At 43.8% G+C, this 22654-nt stretch overlaps 2 protein-coding genes across 2 annotated transcripts; both read left to right on the top strand.

Annotated features, from left to right (window-relative positions):
• The first annotated feature begins 96 nt into the window (after window positions 1-96).
• On the top strand, window positions 97-4542 carry LOC112553691 (glutaredoxin-1-like). The gene is made up of 2 exons (XM_025221076.1): window positions 97-523; window positions 2508-4542. Exons 1-2 carry the CDS (start codon window positions 191-193, stop codon window positions 2601-2603), a joined length of 429 nt encoding a protein of 142 aa, XP_025076861.1. The 5' UTR covers window positions 97-190; the 3' UTR covers window positions 2604-4542.
• Window positions 4543-6514: 1972 nt separating this feature from the next.
• On the top strand, window positions 6515-15610 carry LOC112553683 (adenosine receptor A2b-like). The gene is made up of 7 exons (XM_025221067.1): window positions 6515-7225; window positions 9349-9500; window positions 9785-9967; window positions 10213-10328; window positions 11445-11676; window positions 11917-12049; window positions 12896-15610. Exons 1-7 carry the CDS (start codon window positions 7195-7197, stop codon window positions 13153-13155), a joined length of 1107 nt encoding a protein of 368 aa, XP_025076852.1. The 5' UTR covers window positions 6515-7194; the 3' UTR covers window positions 13156-15610.
• Window positions 15611-22654: the final 7044 nt, after the last annotated feature.

Below are 22654 nucleotides of genomic sequence, written 5' to 3'. Positions count from 1 at the left end.
AACAAACCTATATACGAAATAACAGTTTGCTTTTTCAATTAAATGTTTTGTTGTGCTCTCGGCTTCACGTGAACATGAGTCATACGTCATCGAAGTCGGAGCACTACTTTCCGTGACGTTTAACACAGTCTTCTGCACGGTGACTTGCAATTCATTTAAAACAGATTTTTAACTGCTGGAAGTAAATTGCATGCGTAGATCATTATTAACATTAACACAATCGCTAGTTCGTAGTTGTCGCGACTGGCCGACAGGTTTGAAAGTTCGTACGTGCTTCGTATTGAACAGAAACACGACGATGGCACACGTGAAAACCCTCGTTGACAGCAAAATCGCTGACAAGAAAGTCATCATCTTCTCTAAGTCCTACTGTCCTTTTTGCACCAAGGCAAAACACGTGTTTTTAAGACTGATAGAGGAGGGGAAACTATCCTCTGATGATTATGAGGTGATGGAAATTGAAAATAACCCAGACTGCGACGCTATCCAGAACTACCTGCAGACAGTAACAGGTGCAAGATCAGTAAGTACTGTGTGCCACATTCACCTGGTTATAGTAGTAGGGAGTGGCTTCTGACAGCCTAGTCACCATGTACCCTCATTAATGTCTATGAAACAATAAAACAGATCTATGAATGTTTAAGTGTCTCCTAGAGAGGTCTTAAAGCTATTTAAATTTGGTGCATATTTAATATATTAGTTGGAAGCGAGTTCAAACTGGTTGCAACTCTTAGTGAAAAATAGAATTTAAGTTTGTTAGTGTTACAACTTTTAATAGAGACTTTTCCTTCACAATTTATAACGATTTTTGTTGTGGGGAGAAAAATACATTTATATCAATGTCAACATAACCATGAAATAATTTATAACATGTGAATAATGTCCCCCTCAATTCCTCAGAGTGGAGTCTTAATTTAGCATACAACGTCCACACATTTATCTAACAATTTTTTAGCATTTCTCTGAACACTTTCGATTAATACAGTGTAGGGCCATTAAGCCACGGTGATTGGGGTCCACATGGTTTAGGTGGTCTCTGGCTTAAATATATAGTTATTTTATTGTTTATTGACAAGTAAAACACTAATCTTCTATAAATACCTCTTTGAAGTTATAATCCAGCATTTAAATATTTAATCCTCAATAGTGCATAGCATGTCAATCATGGACATTCGAAATGCCAAAATGATAGCTGTCAGCACCTGTCTCGAGTGTTTGAGAGGCCATGTCCAGCTCCATATGATCCACAGTGTAAAAAAATTGGGATCCAAGCATTTTGTGCGGCTTAAGCAAATTCGCACATTACTGGATTGTTAACTACATGACCCTACACTGTATTGTCTTTTTAAGAAGGGAGACAAATTAGATTAGCATATTCCAAAATGTGGACACACAAGTGCTTTATACAGTCTTTAAAATATCTCCCAATCCAGATCCATTCTTTTTAATAACACTAACCACTGATTCGCTTTGCGTATCACTCTTTGAATATACGAGTCAAAAGACAATGTACAGAGTCCACTCCCAAGTCTTTCTCCACATCACATATCTTTGTGCCCTGATACTCATCCTCTATTTTTATTTTATATATAAATCTTGGATTATTTTTACCTACATGCATAACTCCACATTTTGATATGTTAAATTGTAATTTTCATTTTTGACACCATTCCTGCATTTTGTCAATATCACTGTGATTGTTAATGTTATATATTTTGGTGGTGTTGGCAAAGAGCTTACAAGCACTAGACAATGCATTAGGTAAACGTTAAAAAATGCCATGAACAATAGTGGTCCTAGAATACTTCCTTGAGTAATTCCACTTTAGCTTTACCTGATTTTACAGATCCTACCCTGACATGTCATGTCCTACCTGTTAAAATGTTTCTTATCCATCTAAGCAATTTTTTTACCCACTTCTTGCGCTGCTAATTTGTCTAGTAATCTTTTATACATGACAGAAATCTTTCATACATGATAAAATCAAATCCCCATTTAAAATCAAGATATAAAATATTGACATCCTCGCCCTCATCCAGTATTGAGGTTATATTCTCCATGAATTCTAATAACTGCCACACAAGATCTTTTATCCCTAAATCCATGTTGACATTTCATGTACATTCTTAGTAGTTTATTCCTTGCTACTCCTCGTGGAGCACATGTACATTCTATATTCTACAAAATATTTAGCAATAGCATCTCTAACTATCGTTACACAAAATACAAGTTGAACTGACTGGTCTATAATTTCCAAGATCAGAATTCAATCCTTTCTTAAATAAAGCTATTACCTCGGCAGTCTTCCAGTCTGGTAATTCTCCCGAATCTAATGACTTATCAAATAAGGATCACAATGTTGACAGACACAAACATGCCTTGCTAGTGTCACTTAGACATTTTGACCATTTAACCCTGGAATTTAACTTCATTCCTGGTGTGGATGTACCTGAAAAGGTTAGTGATTATCCTTAATGAATAATCTAGCTTTCTTTGATGTATTTCAGGTTCCACGGGTCTTCATTAATGGAAAATGTATTGGCGGTGGGGATGATGTGGTTGCTGCAGACAAGGCTGGAGAATTGGTGAAAAAGCTGCTGTGAGTTGCAAGGGAGTGTTGGCTTGCGGCATCCTCTCTCCATCATTCACACCCAGCAACAGTCTTTTAACAATATCTGCCATTTAAAAACAATCTCAAACAAATGCACCAAACATCAACCGAGAAATTTATCCTTTTAGTAAGAAAGAAATCCTTTTATAATTAGTAGTATACTATTTAATAGTGATGTGCTTAAGAAGAATCATTTTATAGTGGAAAGTAACCCTGGAACTTGACAGCAGCTGATGGAGAACATTTATATTAAAATGACATTGTGTAAATGTTTAATGAGTTATTATGATATATACAATGATGTTTACACCAATGTTGATGCCATATTTTAATTTTATGCAACAAATTCATGCATCTCCAAGGTTAGGGTGCAGTTAGTAAATAAAACATGAAAGGATTTTTGTTTTGGAATAGCTGCCAACATTTAGGGAAAATGCATTTAACCTGAAACTCAATTCTTAGTTACTTATCGAGAAGAGGATTTATTTTGCAATCAGTTTAGTACATTTCTCAAGTTTCCATGTACAAGAAAGTAAATAGATAAATATATTCAGTCCTAGATAAATAGATAAATATATTCAGTAAGCACACCATTATAGTCTATGCATACCTCTTGATCTTTAAATTGATGAGTTTTTGTATTGAAACTGATTTCTTTAGTCTGTTCTGGCACTATTCAGGTAACAGTTTTTGTTAAAAAATGCTCATATTACACATTATAAAAGTTGTTAGTACTAACATACCCAGTTTGGAATAACTCTAAATGAGGCAATGTTGTGTCCTTTATTGGGGAAATGATAATGTATTAGCTTGGTTCAGGGCTTTGAGGGCTTATATAGCAATAATGTCATACATGTTGGTGGAATGTATCTTTTCTTCATGGTATGACAGGAATGTAATAGCTTAAAGCCATGAGCTGAAGAGTTGGAACAAAGTCTTTCAGTTTTTGTAACATCTTCAGGGATTGAACTCTATAAACCTGAGCAGCACTAACTGCTTTATGATTTTTGACAGGAATTAGAAACATGTTTTGAGTGTGAGCTAGTTTTAGGATCTTTAGGATTTTGCGTGTTTGTGATGGATTGACATTTGTTACTAAACACTTCACGCTTCTAACCAGTGTACCTGTAACTTTGAGGTGTATTTACTTTTAAAATATTTTAATTCACACTTATTGAGATACATCTGACCATTAATTAATTCTGATAACTTTGTATTTTTACAGCTTCTGTACTTTTTCCATCAATAAAGAGTTTTATTTGTAAGATTTTTGAGGGTGTGAAGTATGGGTGAGTGCTACAAGTGAGTGTACATTGTCATAAAGAGGAACATACTGTACCGTGAAATTATATTACCTTTATTATGTTTGTCAAAATGTTAATGTTATAATAAATTAATGAATTTGTTACAACTGACTAATATGAGAAGTTACAGAGGCAGTATCATCATTTTAAGTAACAAGAAAAAGAAAATGGTCAGTTTAAGTGTTAACTTCATTTGAAGTTTCTTGAATTTGGTTCTCCTGTGCTAACTCTTGGCTTGATTCAGGTTTGATCCTTGACTCTCTGTTGCTGTGTGTAAACAAGTGAACGACAAAGGGGAGCTCACCATAGTCTTGCGGCAAATGGAAGTGACTTCCCTTGAGAGTGAGGAGGAGTGGACTAAACACTTGGAGGTCATGTGAAGACTAGGAAAGCACTTGCTCCTCCATTTAACACAGAACAGACTAATGGGCTTTCTCTATCATTGTCTAGCCCAATTTGTGCTATTTCATTCTCTTTTGTGTGGATCAATACACCCTTAACATTTAGTGAATTAAACTTTAAATAGTTACAGCAAAATAGCTGCTTTCTACAAAGATTGTCGATTCGGCCATTAACTAATTTGACCCAAGCTGATTCAGCTCAACCCTGAATAAATTTGACTGTCCAGTACAGAAGTTGCTATTCAGTATGATGACACTTGTTGCTTATTGTATGTAGAGAAAGCTACTTTTTCAACATAAATTAACCATGTGACATGCAGGTCAGCCACCATTGTTATTAGATCAAAACTGGACGCTGTTCGAAGTAACCTGGCGGATGGATACCTGTGCAAAACTAGGGAAATGATTGTACTCTGTTCACAGACTACCGACGCCAGGGGCAATCATAGTTTTTAGTGACACGTGAAACATGCACACTGTTCAACACCCAGGCAAACATGAAACATCGACATGTTGACTACACCTGTACACAGTGTCATTCACACATAGGCCTTTCACACAGACACACCGGTACACACTGCCATTCACACAATACACACTAACATTCACACACCAATACTGTCATTCACACCAGTACACACTAATTCACACACACAAGTACACCCTTCACTTCACACCAGTACACTGAAATTCACACCATGCTACATATTGCCATTCACTCTCACACACATCTGTACACACTGCCATTCACATAATTTTTCATCCTACACCAGTACACGCTGCCATATGCCAAATGGCGCTAATCCAGCAGACCGTTTCCAATAACATCAAAATTGTATAAATACACCATTGATCTGTTATTGTATGTAATAGGACAATACAAAAACGTTTAAAACAAGGAAATGCCATCAGCAACAGAATCCAAACGTTCTGTGGCGATTGAGAGAAGTAATCAATAATGCATGTCGGGAGGAAAAGCAAAAGAGTGAGTTTACAGTCATTGTTGTGGCTGTAGTGTTCCACCATGTTCGGACCCTGTCTATAGCTTGTAGACAAAAGATGTATTTATGGTGATCACGAACACATTCCCGTATTACAGTTTCAAGGTCTTACCTCCAGGACATTGATGTGATGGTCACGTGGGTATGGGGAAGTAACTACAGCGTGGGTCACTTACCAGATGAGTTGCAGTCCAGCAACTGGGGTGTGAGGTGACAATCTCATGAGTTTATAAGAACGAAGGGCAGCCTCGGTCAAACGCCAGGAAAAGTGACACTGGGCAGTAAAATTATTAGTGAATGTTGCAGAAATAGATGGTGGAGGTGACCTTACTGTAAAGGGCATTGTGGGCAAGTTGAGGACCCAGCAATGGCTGCAGATTTGCGGTCCCACCTCGAGTAGTTTGATGGAGGTGAAATTGGTGTTTTACGCCGAGCCAGCAACTAACCCGACATCACGGCAAGGCAGCCCTGTAAACATATGTCACATGCACAGAAAGAACAACGTGCCTGAGACGAGATCTGAACGCAAGGCAGACAATCCTCACACTAACCGTTGCGTCACATGACCGCCCTCACAACTGGTGATGATCTGCTGACTCCTGTCTTTGAACGAACCGTTATTTCAACACGCGGTCTGAGTAACGCATATTGTCTATTGTTATTGCTATGTTATTCTTATTTGTACAACAATTCTAGCACAGACCAGCGTGTCATCCCACCGACACTCAGCTTCACCCTGCATTTCCTTTCTCTCCATCGAGTTTTCTCCAAGTGTTATAAGTTCTACAATTTGTGGATTTTGAAGTGTGAAACATTCTCCTTTTTTCTCTCCTCCCACAGCAACACATGTGTGCTTATCAGAGAAAACTGCAGACATGATATGTGTTGTCAATGTTGCAATCCTTTAAAAAATGAAGTGGTGAAATGCATCTTTCTAGCGGTCCTCCTCGACTTTTGGCATTTTGCACCTTCTTGTTGTCAGCTAACCCGCACTCAGCCGACCACAGCGCCCTCTACACCAGCAGAACTGCATAGCATCAACTGTAGCGGGTGCACTCCAGCACGACCACGGCGCTGTACGTGCCCCTACTGTCTCCAGCACGCTGTTTGTCAGACGTAACGGGCCCCTGTGTTTGACCACACAAAGCGGGGTGCACAGTCACTCCAGCACGACCACAGCACGACCACAGCGCCCCCTACTGTAGCGGGTGCACTCACTCAGCACGACCACAGCGCCCCCTACTGTAGCGGGTGCACTCCAGCACGACTGTAATCGATGTTGCTGTCAGTGCAGACCAGGACCGCGGCAAGGACAGTTGCTGCCAGACAATCCGTTGTTTGGTTTACCTGTCCGCTCGTGTCTCCACACATTGTTGTCATACGCCTGTGGAAGGTGAGATGCAAAGGTTTCACATCTCGCGCCTGTGCAGGTGCCGAGCTGCCATGACACCGCTGTCAACCTGGGCAACACTGGGCAACACTGGGCAACACTAAACTGTTATTTGTCAAATTGTTGGGACATTCCTCATTTTCTCAGTTAGTTTATGAAACGATGATTCACGGAGAAGACATCGCTGTTGACGTTTACACGAGTTTGTTGGTGCACTCGCCTCCTGAGGCTGTTTGTTGCCAAAACATGGAGTGTTGAGGACCTGTGAGGACTTGTTGACACTACTGACACGGACTGACTGGCTACTCACTGCTGAATATCTAGACACTCAGCCAGCGGGGTCAAAGGACTTACCACTCAGGTCAGACTGACAGACAGGACACTGAACATACTTTATGCAAGCATGATGTTGGAGAGGTGAGTACTGGCCAGACTACTGACCACTTGTCGAAAGCCACCTTCTGGTGATTGCAGCAGACATCGTGCCATGGACCCCTCCTTCCGACTACTGGCTGAAGGTAGGATTGATGTCCTGCTATGTTACTTTTGTAAATTAAAGATGGATGGCATCGTCCAGTCTACACAACACTTTTCCTAATGACAAAACTTCAGCTTATAAAGAGAAAGAGAATGTGGTATCTGTGTGAAGTCTTTCGCTATTGTTGTTTCTTTAGTTTGTTAAGATTTATTTTTTTATACTGCGTTGTTAGTACTTTTCTTCATGTATTTTGTTCCTCTATGTCAGTGAGTTTTTCTTGCGGGTATCCTTTCGGACAGCGTGTCGCGGCCATTATACAAAATATGAGCAGTACCATTTTTTATTATATTGAAGTTTTTTCTTCTGAATGTCCGGCTGCATCGTAGAGACACCATGCTTCCATATTTGGGAAACGCCCTTCGAGTTGTTTTTTTTTCGTTTTTTTTTATTAATAAAATTTCCTGCTTTGGGAATTGGCACCGCTCGCGGGCCGGATATGGCCCGCGGGCCGTAGGTTGGGCATCCTGCTCTATGTGGTATTTTTTTTTCATTTAGGTTTTTTAAAAAAATGCGAAATCCCTCACCCACTACCTCTAGGCTCTATCTCTCCCTCTCTCTGTTTGGTTTGGCAGTTTTGGTGTTTGATATCTTCTAGGTGAGACAGCTGATTAAATTCTGTTAGCTTGTATTTTCCTTTTGTCTTATAGTTCCTATAACTCCGTAGTCTATGTTCATTCGCGACCACAGAATTCTGTGCAGTCAGGGCTCATTATGACAACAATCATGATCACCCTCCCTGCCCAGCCCTCTCTGCGACTTCAAGTGGAGACCGTGGGTGTCAGCTCTCATCAGCAAGAAGCACAGATGTCCTGTGGGCTCATGTATGGAGCGTGAACATTGCCGAGACTAAACCATCGAGGGCTGTCAGAGGCAGACGACCATAAGATAGACAGAGGGAGGGTCACAGCCCGCTGTATGTCACTGAAATCCAAGAGTGAGCTTGTTTTCCATCGATGACTGGTCTCGTCTCACACTAGGCAATGTCCCTCTTCTTACTTTAGGCTTCTGGGCTATCTTGCACGTTGGTACACCATTCACGACATTGCCTGCAGTCAACACCAATCAGAGAGAGAGAGAGAGAAAGAGAATGAGCGACAGATGGATTACTCTGAACAACTGCTACTTCAGACTGCCAACGTCCGGATAACTCGACCTGTCGCTGCCACTGGTGTTCAGGATCTTTAAGAACAAGAACGAAACTTGGACAGCAGACGATCGGGGACAGGAAAACAAACAAATAACATATGAACTATAAAAGAATAAACAACAGTACTAACGAAGAATAAAATCAAACACAAAAACGCAAAGAGGAACAACAAACAAACAAGAACAAAGACAATTAGTGTCAGCTACTGTGATGACTGGAGACGTCTCTGCAGAGCTCGTCATCACTTGTCTTCACTGAAGTGCTGAGTATTCATCTCACGTGGCCTAACTGGGGGCTTTCACATGACAAGAGATGACGATGACGACGACGACGATGATGATGCTGTGAATTGATATATTTAAATATAGGGTTGAGTTGCTATGTTCTAGCCTTATTCAGCATAGTTATTAAGAAAGTTGAAATTTGTCTGCACGAGGCGACATTAGCGGTGAGGTCACGAGGGTTGTAGAGAATGATGGTGTCGCGAGTGTTGTAGTTGTATATCACGGAGTGTGACGAACAGTAAATACTGGACAGAGCAGCGGCCATCTATTGCCACCAACAAATTCTTTTTCGCAGTCGCACTGTGTACAGCTTATTCAGCAACTGACCGGTGTCACTAATATCGACGTGAGTTCATTTGTAAGTCCCCGCGCTTCAGTCGCTCCATCCATCATTGGCCTCCTTCCCCACTTCCCCACATACTACTGTGTTGACTGATGCCAGATGGAGCTGGAGGAGCGTGCAGTATGTCCTGTCCTCTCCATATCCGCCTCTGCACCTCCCTTTGTCCGCGGTGGTAGTCTGCTTCATCAATATTGCAAGTGTTATTTCTAAAGGAAAAGACAGCTTTGTTATATCTGGTAACACGTCCTGCCATACAGAAGCACGCGCACGCGCATGCGCCACACACCAGCCTCTGTGTGAATGTTAATGATGCATGTCGTGTGTACCAGGCAGTACGCTGGCCCCTGGGACCCCTGTCCCTTACGACTCCAGTCTCAGCCACACATCCAGCAAGTCCGGACTCACTGTCATGAGCGTCGTGTACGGGGGCTTTAACGGCTATGACGTCACCTCCTGTGACATCATCATCAGCATTATCCAGGTGAGTTCTTCCCGACATTCTGTTGTTTCCTTGATTTCTTTCCTTCTTTACTTGGATGCTAACAGTGTTTACATGTCAGTGTGGGAAGTTATGAGGCCTTCCTCCTTGTATTTGTGGAATGGTAATTTATATTTACCAAAGTTATCTAACAAAAATAACAATCATCCCATCCGGAAGTTTCTCAAGACGACGGAAGTCGCTCAACCAACAGCTGCGTGTTGACGAGATGTGCGCGTGAAGATGGGTGGTGTCAGCAGGTGAGGTGGACTGGTGTCTGTGGGCAGGTGGTGATGGCGGGGTGGATCATCGGCTTGAACAGCCTCGTGCTGGACACTCTCATCCGCCTGAACGGCCGAAATGGATCACGTGATCCAACTGACGTGCTGCTGGCCAGTCTCAGCATCACCGACATCCTCAGTGGCGTCTTCATTCTCCACACTTGCATCTACTCCCTCAGCAAATACCAGGTAGACAAATACACCTGTAAAGCAGATAGAGTTGTAGATCTTTCCATGATGGCATGCGATAAGACAATACAGTGTACCTACTTGTAAGGGGAACACCTGACAAAGTGCTGCCTGAGTCCACAAACATCTTAGACGGCTGTTTGCCCTCAGTGGTGTCTCCTTGTTCTCTCCTCCTTCTTGCCTCTCCCCTCGTCCTGTCAGCAGCACAACAGTCGCTGATAGTCGCTGTGTTTCCATGGTTACAGAACACAACAGAGTGCCTGGTGCGAATGGCTGTCTTCCATGGCGCCTTGTACAGCTCCATCTTTCACCTGATCATTCTTACCTCAGACAGATACATCAAGATCCTCTTTCCCTACAGGTGAGATGCGAGTGTCGGTGGACTCTTGGCTTACAAAGTTGGGGAGGCAATGGAACCCAGGGTTAGTGTTGAAGCTAACATTACTGATAGAATCTCGTGAGTTATCGTGAGGTCTCCAGGGGTTGGTTTGCTGTGAAGTCTCAAGTCAGCTTCTCCACGAAGCTCATGTTTTTCTCGAAAATGTCCGTCAGCTTGTGTGCTTGTTGTGTCTGAAACACGAATGTTAAACACGTCGAGCAGCCACCGAGGTCACTACTACATGGCGAGTCCTCCAGGTTCATGTTCAAGACCTGACATGACAACCAGGCTGACCTCTGCTGATAAGGTCGATGATCAAGCAAAGAAAAGATAACTGGATGAGACTACATGCCTGAAGTCTGCTCTCAAGCCAATGATCACGTGATGAAGAAATAAGGTCAGACTACAAGAACAAGAACAACATCGTAACGGAAAAGCACTTTCTGATGTATTTGAGTGGAAAACATTGTTGATGATGACGAGTAGGAGGAAAAGGGAGAGAAAGTAACGAAGGGTGTAAAACAGAAATACAACAGATCAATCATCACCGAGTATAGAGAAAGTAGTACATCAATAATTAGAACATAACTAAGAAATGTAATCGAACAATATTTTAGTGGAGATAAGATAACACTTCATTACTCTCAGAAGAATAATAGCAGCTCTGTAAGGGAAGCAAGGGTTAGAACCACACAGCACAGCAACCACAACCACCACCACCACCACCACCACCACAACAACAACAATCAACAGTACCGTTACACATTCATACTCACCACACCACTCACACCATCACAGTCAGGCTCGCAGATGGTTCAAATTCATTAGCAGAGAGGTCGCAGGCTGAAACAACACAGGACTGCCTGAGAGAGACAGAGAAATAGAGAGACGGTGATGGAGACCACCACTGAGCCTCGCTGTCAACACTGCTATAGTTGTTGTTATTAGCAGACGCAGACTGTGGTGAGGACTGTTGTCACAAGCGTATCCATGACAACATTTCTGTTGGTACAGCAAAGAACTTTGCCAGGAGACAATTAACTTTATGTCGACAACATGAGAAAGATGAATGGCATGGCTTGTGTCTTCACCTGTCAGGTACATCAGCTTGTGCCGCGGGCGACTCCTCGTCGGCCTTCTCCTGGTCACGTGGACAGCCGCCGGCGTGGTGGCGCTGGTGCCGATGTTGCTGTGGAGCAGTCGTCATGACGACCTCAACCCGCCATGCAGCTTCTTCGGTCTCCTCAAGGCCGACTACCAGCGGCTGATGGTGTCGCTGTTCATTGCGCCCTCCATAGTCATGGTTCTTGCTTACCTGCACATTTTTAAGGTACGGCCACGCAAACACACAGTGTGCACAGTAAGACAGACACACACACACTGACACACTCACACACACTGACACACACACACTGACACACTGACACAAACACATGCACACCTGGGGCTGACCACAACACACCTGGAATAGCTGGGTGGATGCTTACACCTGGGTATAAGACTAACATCTGTAGATGACGAGGTAACACCTGTATGGAGCATGTTGACAGTATGCAGGGGGTTCGCACAGGTGGCCAGGCGTCACTCTCGAGCGATCACCGCGCATGACGTGGGCCTGAGGATGAAAGAAGGACACACCTGGCGCTACACCAAGACCATGCTGGCCGTGGTGGGGCTGTACATTGTGTGCTGGACACCAGCAGGTGAGTGGACACCTCACACGGCTACCGTCAGGGTGGATTCCACGACGATTACCCCGAGTGGGTTCATGCCCACCCTCAGTAGACTGCACCACCGTGTGCAGGTTACTATGCGATGTAACTCTGTATGCTCGCTGTATGGATACAAAGACAAACGACACGTTTATATACAAATACTCACGTGGTATACACGTAGGTAAGCCGCCACTGATATCAAAATGGAAAGTAGACGATGTTAGCTGTGACACACGGAGACCTCACATCACCAAGGTCTGTGTAGAAGCCAGAAATACCAATCCTTGCTTAGTTTCATGTGTGCAGCAGCTTGGTGCTCAGGGCCACACTGTAGAAATAAACATTGTGTCAGGTGTAGGGGCAGTACTTGTAGTGACACACATAACACTGCTAATGTTGTGACACCTACAGATAGCACTACTCATGCTGTGACACCTACCACTAACACTCTACTCATGTTGTGACACCTACAGCTAACACTACTCATGCTGTGACACCTACCACTAACACTCTACTCATGTTGTGACACCTACAGCTAACACTCTACAGATATCCCTCTACTCATGTTAATTAATTAATAGCCGTGCATGTTGCTCGGAGTTGTATCCACTGTCATCCACAACCAGCTCGGTGATTTCTCTCCGCGGTAGACAGGCCCCTGTGTGTGGATTGTCTGTCTGTGTCTTACTGACTAAACATGGCGACAATCAAGACTTTTATCGTTCATATAATAAAGTCAACTACGTGTTACTGTGTCTGGTTATCAACATCCAACATGACTGTGCAGGTGATGCCACCAGATGTGCCAACATTGCTGTCATACTGTGTGTGCAGGTCTGCTGATCATGCTGAATCTGGCAGGCTGTCTGTCTGGCTACACGGTGGAGGAGAAGGGCAGCCTGCTGCTGTACGCCTGCATCCCCGCCTTCGGCAACTCGCTGGTCAACCCCGCGCTCTACGCCCTCAAGATCCCCGCCGTCAGGCGGCGCTTCAGGGCAGTCTTCTGTAGGCCGTGCATGGCCGCCCACCCCGTGACCCTCACTGACCCCACCTGCACCCTGATTGCCAGCCTGCATCACCGAGTACAGATATAGCCAGCATCCTCTCCTCCTTTGTGATTCTTCGCTTAATTAAGAACAAAATTGCGTCCCTTGGTAGCGATGCTAGCGACACCTGCTACAAGAACTACTACTAACAACTACTGCTGAACAAAGTCGTCGCTGGCACCGTTTGTCCTTAGAGGGAATGTCTATGTAGTCGAGATATGAAAAGACTTTCGTCCAAGAATAGGTTTTTGTCTTTTATTCACGGAACTGCTGAGGCGAGACGAGCTCGGGAGAGTTTGAGTACACATGGCAGATGAATGCATCTTTAAAGGACAACTTGCACAAATTTAAACAGCAAATCCACGAGCAGAACTCTGTATTTATTTAGAATCCATAAAATTCTTATTCATAAATAGAGAAAAAGTTAAAAGCAGACTTACACATGAATATAAACATGACATCAACATGCTCATGTTCAGAAGACTTGCTCACAAATATACACTTACATGTTTGACAAGCTTGCAACAATAAATTCTCACTCAAATCATAATACTTTGATAACAAACAGAATTATGTATATATCCACATCCATTCATATTCCTTAGTATAAAGACATTGGTGGACAATTAATTTACAGAAAATAGCATGCAAGCTCACTACAAACATACAGCAAGCACATACTCAAGGGAATTCACTTTACTTCGTATTTGTCCTCTACATAACGGTTTACATTTTCTTTCACGCTATTCAAATGCAATTCAAAATTACTTTAAAGCCACAGATTGTGTAACTTCAACATTTCTCAATTTCGTTTTGTTTCTTTCTCCGAAAAGGACACAGAGCTATCTTTCAGAGAAAGAAACAGATAACATGTTGTCATGGAAACTTATTTCTGTTTGCAAAAGTGAAGCAACTCCACCAAAGATTGACAGTTGAGCCTCCATAAAAACATCCTACTAACTCTCAACTACTTTTTAAAGCAAAACTTTATTGACTTACCGAAGATTTCATGTAATGGCCAGGCTGCAGACCGCATATGTACTGATGACGATACTTAACATGAGTGGCAATACAAACCGACACGCAATAATCTTACAGGTTTATTGTAAAATCAACATTCATTGTTAATGTCTGTGCATTTTTCTTTATTTTCTTTATTATTTTCAAAGCACGTTAAGCCTGCCTTTGATGTGGGTGTAAAGTGCTATATAAATTAACTTTAATAATAATAATAATAACAATAATAAAATTAATAATAATCTCAGAGTCAAGTAAAAACTGTCCTTGTCCTCCTACCAACTTCTTCCATGACTGTAAAGAAACAGGGTCTCAAGCATAAGCTGACAGAAGAATAATCTAAACCACCTAAAGTGGGATTTTGTAGATGCCCCCAGTTTCCCCAAATGCAAGAAAACAGTTTTCTAAATAGTCTTAATTCAGTCCATTTGTAAGAGGGAATGAAACACCCTAGTTTGTATGAAGCTCATCAGGCAGAGCTTGCACTATCATCTTCCAGCCTGTCAGACAGTCTGTGGATTGGATAAGGTGTTTCAACAGTGTGCAGCCATTGCGACATGTCACAAAGAAATTCTGTAAGCCTACATAATGGTGAATGAAAGGAAATTAACAGTAGCCTAAATATCCAATATATTTATTTACCTGTGTGATCTGTGCAAACATCCATTCAACAGACCTTTTGCAGTACAAGCTCTGATCATCAGCCTTATGTGCCAGTTAGAGTGACTTACATGACAAATGTTAATTTAAAAATAACTAAAATATAAGAGAAGAGCAAAGTTCCATAAAGGTAAAATATGAGCTAGTAGAATTATATATGGGAATAAAATTATTGATGGTAAGTGTGTTCTGTGGTGAATTTGGAATGGAGAAAACTGTGGGTTATCATTGGAGTCAAGACTTTTAGGGGTTTGACAACTATATTGCCTTTCCTTGAAATGATCTGAACCAAAACAATAACCTTTTCCAAAGACATCAGATAGTTTAAGTTGGTCAACATCTTTTTGTTATTGTGAAATTCATCCATAATTTGCCACTGTTGTAATGATAGTTTGAGTATATTATAGTAATAGCCTTATAAGACTATAGGTACTCAGGCGTATCAAACCTGAGTGCTAACACCTCATCCCAATGGCGAATGCCTTAAATGATTATACTTTCACAAATTTCAGTGGGTTCATCATCAGATAAGTGAGAATCCATCTCACATTTTCACAGTACATGTATAATGATCACAGTCATGTTAGTATTGACAGTGACGAGCAGTAGTTGTAGCAGACGGCTCTCAACTACAGTCCACTTAATGTAAATTGAGAATAAATACATAGCATCCCTCTCTTTGTATTTTGGGAAGGTGTGGAAAAGCTTTCCTTTTGAGCTTAATTTAAATTTGGTGTTGTGACAGTTTATTGCAGAACAAAACTGTCCACCTTGTCTCACGATCCAGTTTGCTGATTGCACCAGGTTCTGTTTCTTAACATCAAGTCAGGAAAATACCCCAACATGTCCACCTCGGTTGCAAGTGAAACTTTTCCTTATCTATGCTCTCTGGAGACAAAAGTATAAAATGGATAACATTTACCTGAAACCCAATTAAAAAACTTCAAAGTCTTATTAACTTTGCCATAAATGAATCAACAAAGCTGATAAGCTAGCACAACCATATAATAAATTAAAAAAATCTTTATAGCAAGGCATGCAAATATGGAGTTCTCCACTCATCCGTAACCAGAACTATAGCCAAACATAAGGTGGGCTAACAATAAAGAAAGTAAAAATCTAAGCCATTTAAAGAAACGATCTGAAGGTTCTTGATGAAAGTACCAGTAAAACCAAAGCTAGTACCTAAAATAAAATAGTTTAGACCCTCCCCCACATCCCCTAATCCCTTTCCCTCCAGTCCCCCACATTCCTACCACCCACAACAACAATAAGAATGACAAGGAGAGACAGAGACTGATGTAGTGTCCAGTGCTGCTACATTAAAGGGACGCTATCCATGATAACTTAGTCTTGTCAAGAGTTCCAGCCCTTCCGCCCGATGCTCTTCACAATAAATGTGATCGTCAGCAGTACGTGTGGTCACGTGCTTGCCGCACCTCCACACCGCACAACGTGACTGAAGTCGCATCAAGAAGTTTCTCAACATCTGGAACTTGTAGCATCGAATTTAGTTTGAAAATATAATTATAATTTCTTCACATCCTGATCTGCGCCTTATTTTGTCGCCTCTTTCATCCTGAGAAGGAGGGAAAGAAAAAGCAGAGAGGGCTCTGCGTCACGTGATGTCAACCAACAGCCAGTTGGAGAGCGGAGAGGGTTCTCTTGTCTTTGGCCCACAGAAATTGAGGTCACTGCACGGGTCACTGACCACAGGGCTAACTTAAAGACGAGAGAACAGAAACATAAAGATAACCTGCATTGGAAAGGAAGGATGGGGGAACCTGAATATCAGACTACCGTTCGTCAGCACGATCGCTCATTTACCTAACATACACACACTACCAAACGCAAACAAACATTGTATTACTTGGACAAACTACAGACCAAGGGGCTACACAGATTACGACCATTGCTACACAAAGGAGGACACGGATGTACAAGTAATACAAACATTACACAAGAACATTGTCGTACACGCTACACAAATACAGATATTCACACAGATATTCACACATGTAACAACACTTTACTACAAACTTACACACAAGTGTATAGGAAACCACACGTACGTACACATATTAGAAAGCAGTGGAATTGTACAAATATACACACATGCTAACATGAAGACACAAGACTACATTACACACTGTACAGTTACACGAGTGTTAAGTGAGCACACACAGTACACACAGTACACACTGGACACTTACAGACACGAGTGTTAAGTGAGCACACACATTACACACATTACACACTGTACACACTGGACACACATTACACACTGTACAGTTACACGAGTGTTCAGTGAGCATACACATTACACACAGTACACACTGTACACACTGGACACTTACAGACACAAAGAATATGCAATCCCACAAAGCAGAGTTAGAATTATCCGTATCAATGTAGACATGTTACACACATGTGTTTGATAAATACAAATTACACTTACGTACACACACACGAACACACAAACACACGTACCTAGCAAGTATTTACACGTACGCGCGCACGCACACACCAACCCACCAACACACGCACCTAATAGCATGTATCTACCCGTACACACACACCAACACACCAACACACGTACCCATCATGTATCTACCCGTACACACACACCAACACACCAACACACGTACCCAGCATGTATCTACCCGTACACTAGCTCGCGAGATGCTGACTGACAGGGTGGCTGACCTGACAGGGTGGCTGGCAGCAGCAGGCCGGACATTCCATTATGCTGTCGTTGATCCCGAGCCCGCAGGGCGGCGCTGGCTGTAAAAGGTGAAGAATTCAATTTCGGGACAAGAATGAAAACACGGAATGTCAGTGTTGCTGCCTGCCTAGGCCAGTTATTTCCCCTTTAGTCCGTTGGGCCGAGAGGTGGGCAGCGCTGAGTGGCTTGTCGGGCCTACACCCTTGTCAACCTGCAGTTGTCATTCTCGTGACAGCCACGTGACCGTGCACCATGGTAACGCACGTGCGTGGCGTGATGCTGCCCCGCGGCAGTGACTCCCAGACATCAAGGAGGAGGAGACAAGGCGAACCCTGGAGGCCACGTGTCACAACCCTAGAGTTTCAGCGGAGACACGTTGACTGGTGTGATGTCACACACACACCTCACGTGACAAAGAGTCTATCGGGTGAGTGGGGCTGTCAGCATCGCGGCCTCGGCGTCAACCTCAGATGTTTACTCTGATGTTTACTCTGTGTACCTTCAAGGTGAGTTGTACAGGGGTCAGAAAGATGACCCGTTGTGTCGTCTGTAATACAGAATAATGCAGGACGTCAGGGCGGTCAGGAGGAGCTGGGTGGGATGGTGGTTGTGATACAGTGTGCACACAACGGGTAGCTCCGATTGTACAGGGTGACTGTACTCGACTTGCCATGTTTACCTGTCACTATGATGACAAGATGAAGGTGTGTGTGTGGGTTGGGGGTGGTTGGTGTTTTACACCGAGTCAGCAACTCAAGTTACATCAGTCAGCCCTGTAAACAGATGCCACTCACAGAAACAACAGCGTGCCCGAGAGGAGATCTGAACCCAGGACATCCAATCTTCACTGTATTGGTGACAGGCGCTAGCCGCTGTGCCACCTGACCGCTGGGTCTGATGACTACCAGATGACTTTCCTCCTTGGTGATGAAGACAAGGATATTGAAGGCAAGATAGTGGTTCTCACCACACTCACTCTCGCTGCTGCTGATACACTGTTCTGGGAACTCGAATGTTGCTGTCAGCCTCCTTCCAGTCACGTGTGCAGCAAGGGACAAGGTGTTGCCAGTCTGCTCCAGCAATACAACCTCCAGGGAATCTGCCATGACATGAGGCTTTTCTTGTTGAGTAAACATTTATAGACAGGAGGTTGTTGGAGCAATAATTACCTTCCCTTACGATGTTGCAGCAGTAATTAACTATCCTCCAAATAGTTTGACAGTAATTACCTACCCTAAAGATTTCTTACTCAAACTGATCAGTAATCAGGTATAAATTGGTTTTAAGATATGCTTTAATTAAAAAACAAAAAAAAAAGGCGCAAAGTATACTTTGTAAATGTGCTCCTCAGCCGAGATCAGTGAGTAGTTAGCCAGGACCTATTGACCTTTATACACTGCCGCACGTACAGCGTAAGCAGGGTTAATTAATTGTCACACCGACTACTTATATCTTATATTCATTGTGTGGCGAGCTGACTGCACGTGACTCCGACATGGCGCCGTCTGTGTGTCCGAGTGGTGGAGCTTGTGTCACCACGACACCTGGCAGCGACACCATCGCAAGGTTTTCTGCGCATGCGCAGCAACAGTTCTGAGGGTGGATGGGAGGTGCCACACTTTCAACAGGCGGGGGGCGACGCCTTATCTTCCTGAACAATTGTTTGTCACTTTGTCCCTCGCCCCACCTCACAAACATATCCTGGCAGTGCGCATGCCCACAAATGCTAGCCCTCCACTTGTGACGGTTCGGTGGACCGAATCCACTGCCACTTGCGATGTCTGCAGTGACCACACGCACCAAAACATCCTGACATGTCTCGACTAGTGTCAACAAGTAATGACATGTCTCTTGCCAGTCATCTTCCCGTCACCACCGGCCTGCTCGTGGAGAATGTCGCTGAAGAACAATTAACAGTCAATAACGACAAGCAGTCACAAAGTAACAGCCGCCAAATAACAATCCACAATCAACAATCTATTTATTTATTATTAATTAATAGTCAACAATTAGCAATCAACAACCAGCTTTTCTCAGAACGACTCAGCTGCGGAAATTGGGTGCAGGGTGGGCAGTTCTCAGTGTCACCCTTGTTTATTTGTGTGGAAGTGGCGCAAGACACGGCCGTCGCCGGGTACTTTGATGTATTTCTGAGTGAAAGTCAACATCAAGCAGGTTGGGAGGAGAGCCACCCGACTGTAGAGTCAGGAGCAGATGACTCTGTGCCTACATCCTGGCGCACTGGCAGTCTCCTGTTTTATTTTGACACGGCAATGACATCACTGCCATCTCAGTGGCCCCATGATTGGTCCCTGAAACATTCAATAGTGCCATCCGCCATCATGGCTCGTTAGCTCATCCAAACAATACTTGGGTGAGTACTGCAACCCGCAATGAGCTGCTGCCCCTGACATTAAGGCCTTGGTGCTGCTCTGGTGTGTGTGACAGCTGTGGTGTTGTTATAGTGTGTGTGACAGCTGTGGTGTTGTTATAGTGTGTGTGACAGCTGTGGTGTTGTTATGGTGTGTGTGACAGCTGTCGTGTTATGGTGTGTGTGTGTGTGTGACAGCTGTGGTGTTGTTATGGTGTGTGTGTGACAGCTGAGGTGTGACTGACAGCTGTGATGTTGTTTATGGTGTGTGTGACAGCTGTAGTGTTGTATAGGTGGTGTGTGTGTGTGTGTGTGTGTGTGTGTGACAGCTGTGGTGTGCTGACAGCTGTGGTGTTGTTACGGTGTCTGACAGATATGGTGTGTGTGTGACAGCTGTAGTGTTGTTATGGTGTGTGTGTGACAGCTGTAGTGTTGTTATGGTGTGTGTGACAGCTGTGGTGTTGCTGTTATGTGACTGACAGCTGTGGTGTTGTGCAGAGAAGCAAAGGCTTCTATCGTCTTTGCTGTCTGTGGATCGTTACACTCTGAGGTATTTTTCCACAATCAGCATGCATCCCCATCACTGCCACCACTACATCCACCACAACTATCGTAATCACCGCCATCATCACGTTTATTATCGATTATCTGCGCCTGCCGTTGGTCAGGTGACAATACCTGGATAGGTGAAGCTGTGTGGAGAGGATTTGTCTCAAAAGCCTCTGAAGCCATGAGGACAGCCGCTGCGCCATGCTGCACACTGCACACTGTGAGACTGTGGACTAGAACGTGGTGCTGTCAGTCTGAGAGTCTGGTCATCCATCAGCATCCTCATCACTAACGACTGCTGTGTTCGTGCGATGACTAGTTCCCGGTCAGTCTTATCGCTTGAAGTCTTCAGACTTGCTGCTCGCTGTGACTGTGTATGTCCCAAGTGTGGCTAATGCTGACAAGTGAACTGCGAACACTGTCCATGAGTGTATTGTCCGGTGTTCATTGCACTGTGAACATCAGCCCAATGTTGTTGTTGTTGGGTTTCCATGGCACTCGTCTCCAAGGACATGTGAGCCAATGGACCGCACGCTGGATGCAGTCGTTTCGTGTCAAGTGCACCAGGCTGCCAGGAAGTGCACTGGACGCCAGGTCGCCCATGACATCAGAGCCTCAGTGAGGTGGACAACAAAGCCGCCGGCTCCAGCGCTTGTCTTATTAGTTCAATCAGCTAAGAACCTCCACATTACCTGCACACTTTGTCACAACAGACTGACCTGGCAGCACCAAAGTCCAGTTCCAGCCCAGGGCGTCACGAACACTAGCCCCTTATCTGTGTTGCATCACAGCCCGCCGCCATCGCCACAAAGTTGCCGACAAGCAGCGCCTTCCCTCGTCCCATCATGCTTTGTCGCGGGACGAGAAAAAAGAAGAAAAGAAGAAAGAGGAAAACACCTGCATGGGCAACACGGTTGTTGACTGCGGGCAATTGGCCCCATCCCACTGCTGCTTTGTGATGGCGGCGGTGCTGAGGTCTGCAGGCACGCGAGGGGAGACAAGCCAGGGACGGCCAAATGACGGGCGACATGGCGCTACGTCACGCACGTGCTTTGTGTGAACACGAGGCTGCGATTAGTGCCGCGTGCAGTGGCCGAGACCTACTCCTGCCCCCGACTATTTTCGTTTCCACCAACGACAAAGCAACTAATAGCAGAGACAAATATCTTTGCCTGGTGGCAGGTCTGTCCTGAAGGTGACAAAGTCTGAGGTCAGTCAGCAGACGTTTGTACTCAGCCCTCGTCAGTGGCGACAGGTACAGAGGTACATTACATGTTCACTAGGGACTGTTCAAAGGTGACCTTACGATTACAGTGAACTTGATGGCTGACTTTACCATCAGGGTATGGAGTGACAGTGGTAATGTTACTACATCATTATAGTATAGTATCACTATATCGTTACATTGGTGACCTTACTATATCGTTACCATACTTACTATGTCGTTACAATAGTGACCTGACACATTACACTGTTGACCTTACTATATCATTACACTGGTGACCTTACTATATCGTTACAATAGTGACCTGACTATATCGTTACCATAGTTGCCGTACTATTTCATTACAATAGTGACTTACAATAGTGACCTTACTATATCGTTACAATAGTGAACTTACTATATCGTTACAAAAGTGACCTTACTATACCGTTACACTGGTGAACTTGCTATATCGTTACGGTGGTAATTTTACTACATCATTACCTTAGTGACCTTACTATATCATTACATTGGTGACCTCACTACTACCTTAGAATGGCGACTTACAGCTGCAGTGAATCAGGACAGAACATCAAGAAAGGAGGCTGTACAAAACTGTTCCATTACCAGCAACAAGAATTCACACACGTGCTACACTGAGATGTCAGACGGCAGCGAAGAATGAAGAATGTGACATGAAGGTCGGGTGCTCTGGCACCATAATGACCAAAGAGGTGCAGCATGAATCCACCCCAGTGAAAACCCGCCCACACAAAGTAAGGAGAGGAGATGCTGCGACTCACAGACTTCACACACCAACATTTTAATTGAAAAGTCGGCGGCAGCTCTGGCTCCGTGTGAAGCGCTCCACCCTGTCAGGCGGCAGTCACCCGTAACTCACATCGACCTGACCTCGCCTGACCTCTCCACAGCACCTTGTGGAGCCTGGCTTTGAGCGGCTGATTGTTGGCTTGCCTGGGTCAGCCACCCGACACAACAAAGAACTGTCGTCTGCACGTGT

This window comes from Pomacea canaliculata, linkage group LG13, assembly GCF_003073045.1.
Source record: "Pomacea canaliculata isolate SZHN2017 linkage group LG13, ASM307304v1, whole genome shotgun sequence".
NCBI lineage: Eukaryota > Metazoa > Mollusca > Gastropoda > Architaenioglossa > Ampullariidae > Pomacea > Pomacea canaliculata.
Note: the sequence above shows the minus strand (reverse complement) of the source record. Positions and strands in the feature narration are given on the sequence as shown.

Excerpts from the sequence above, each read along its gene's own strand:
- LOC112553691 (XM_025221076.1), top strand. The coding sequence starts at position 191 with ATGCGTAGATCATTATTAACATTAACACAATCGCTAGTTCGTAGTTGT. Across the intron at positions 524-2,507 it reads CAGTAACAGGTGCAAGATCA|GTTCCACGGGTCTTCATTAA; the intron begins GTAAGTACTGTG and ends GATGTATTTCAG.
- LOC112553683 (XM_025221067.1), top strand. The coding sequence starts at position 7,195 with ATGGACCCCTCCTTCCGACTACTGGCTGAAG. Across the intron at positions 9,501-9,784 it reads TCATCATCAGCATTATCCAG|GTGGTGATGGCGGGGTGGAT; the intron begins GTGAGTTCTTCC and ends GTCTGTGGGCAG. Across the intron at positions 10,329-11,444 it reads AAGATCCTCTTTCCCTACAG|GTACATCAGCTTGTGCCGCG; the intron begins GTGAGATGCGAG and ends TTCACCTGTCAG.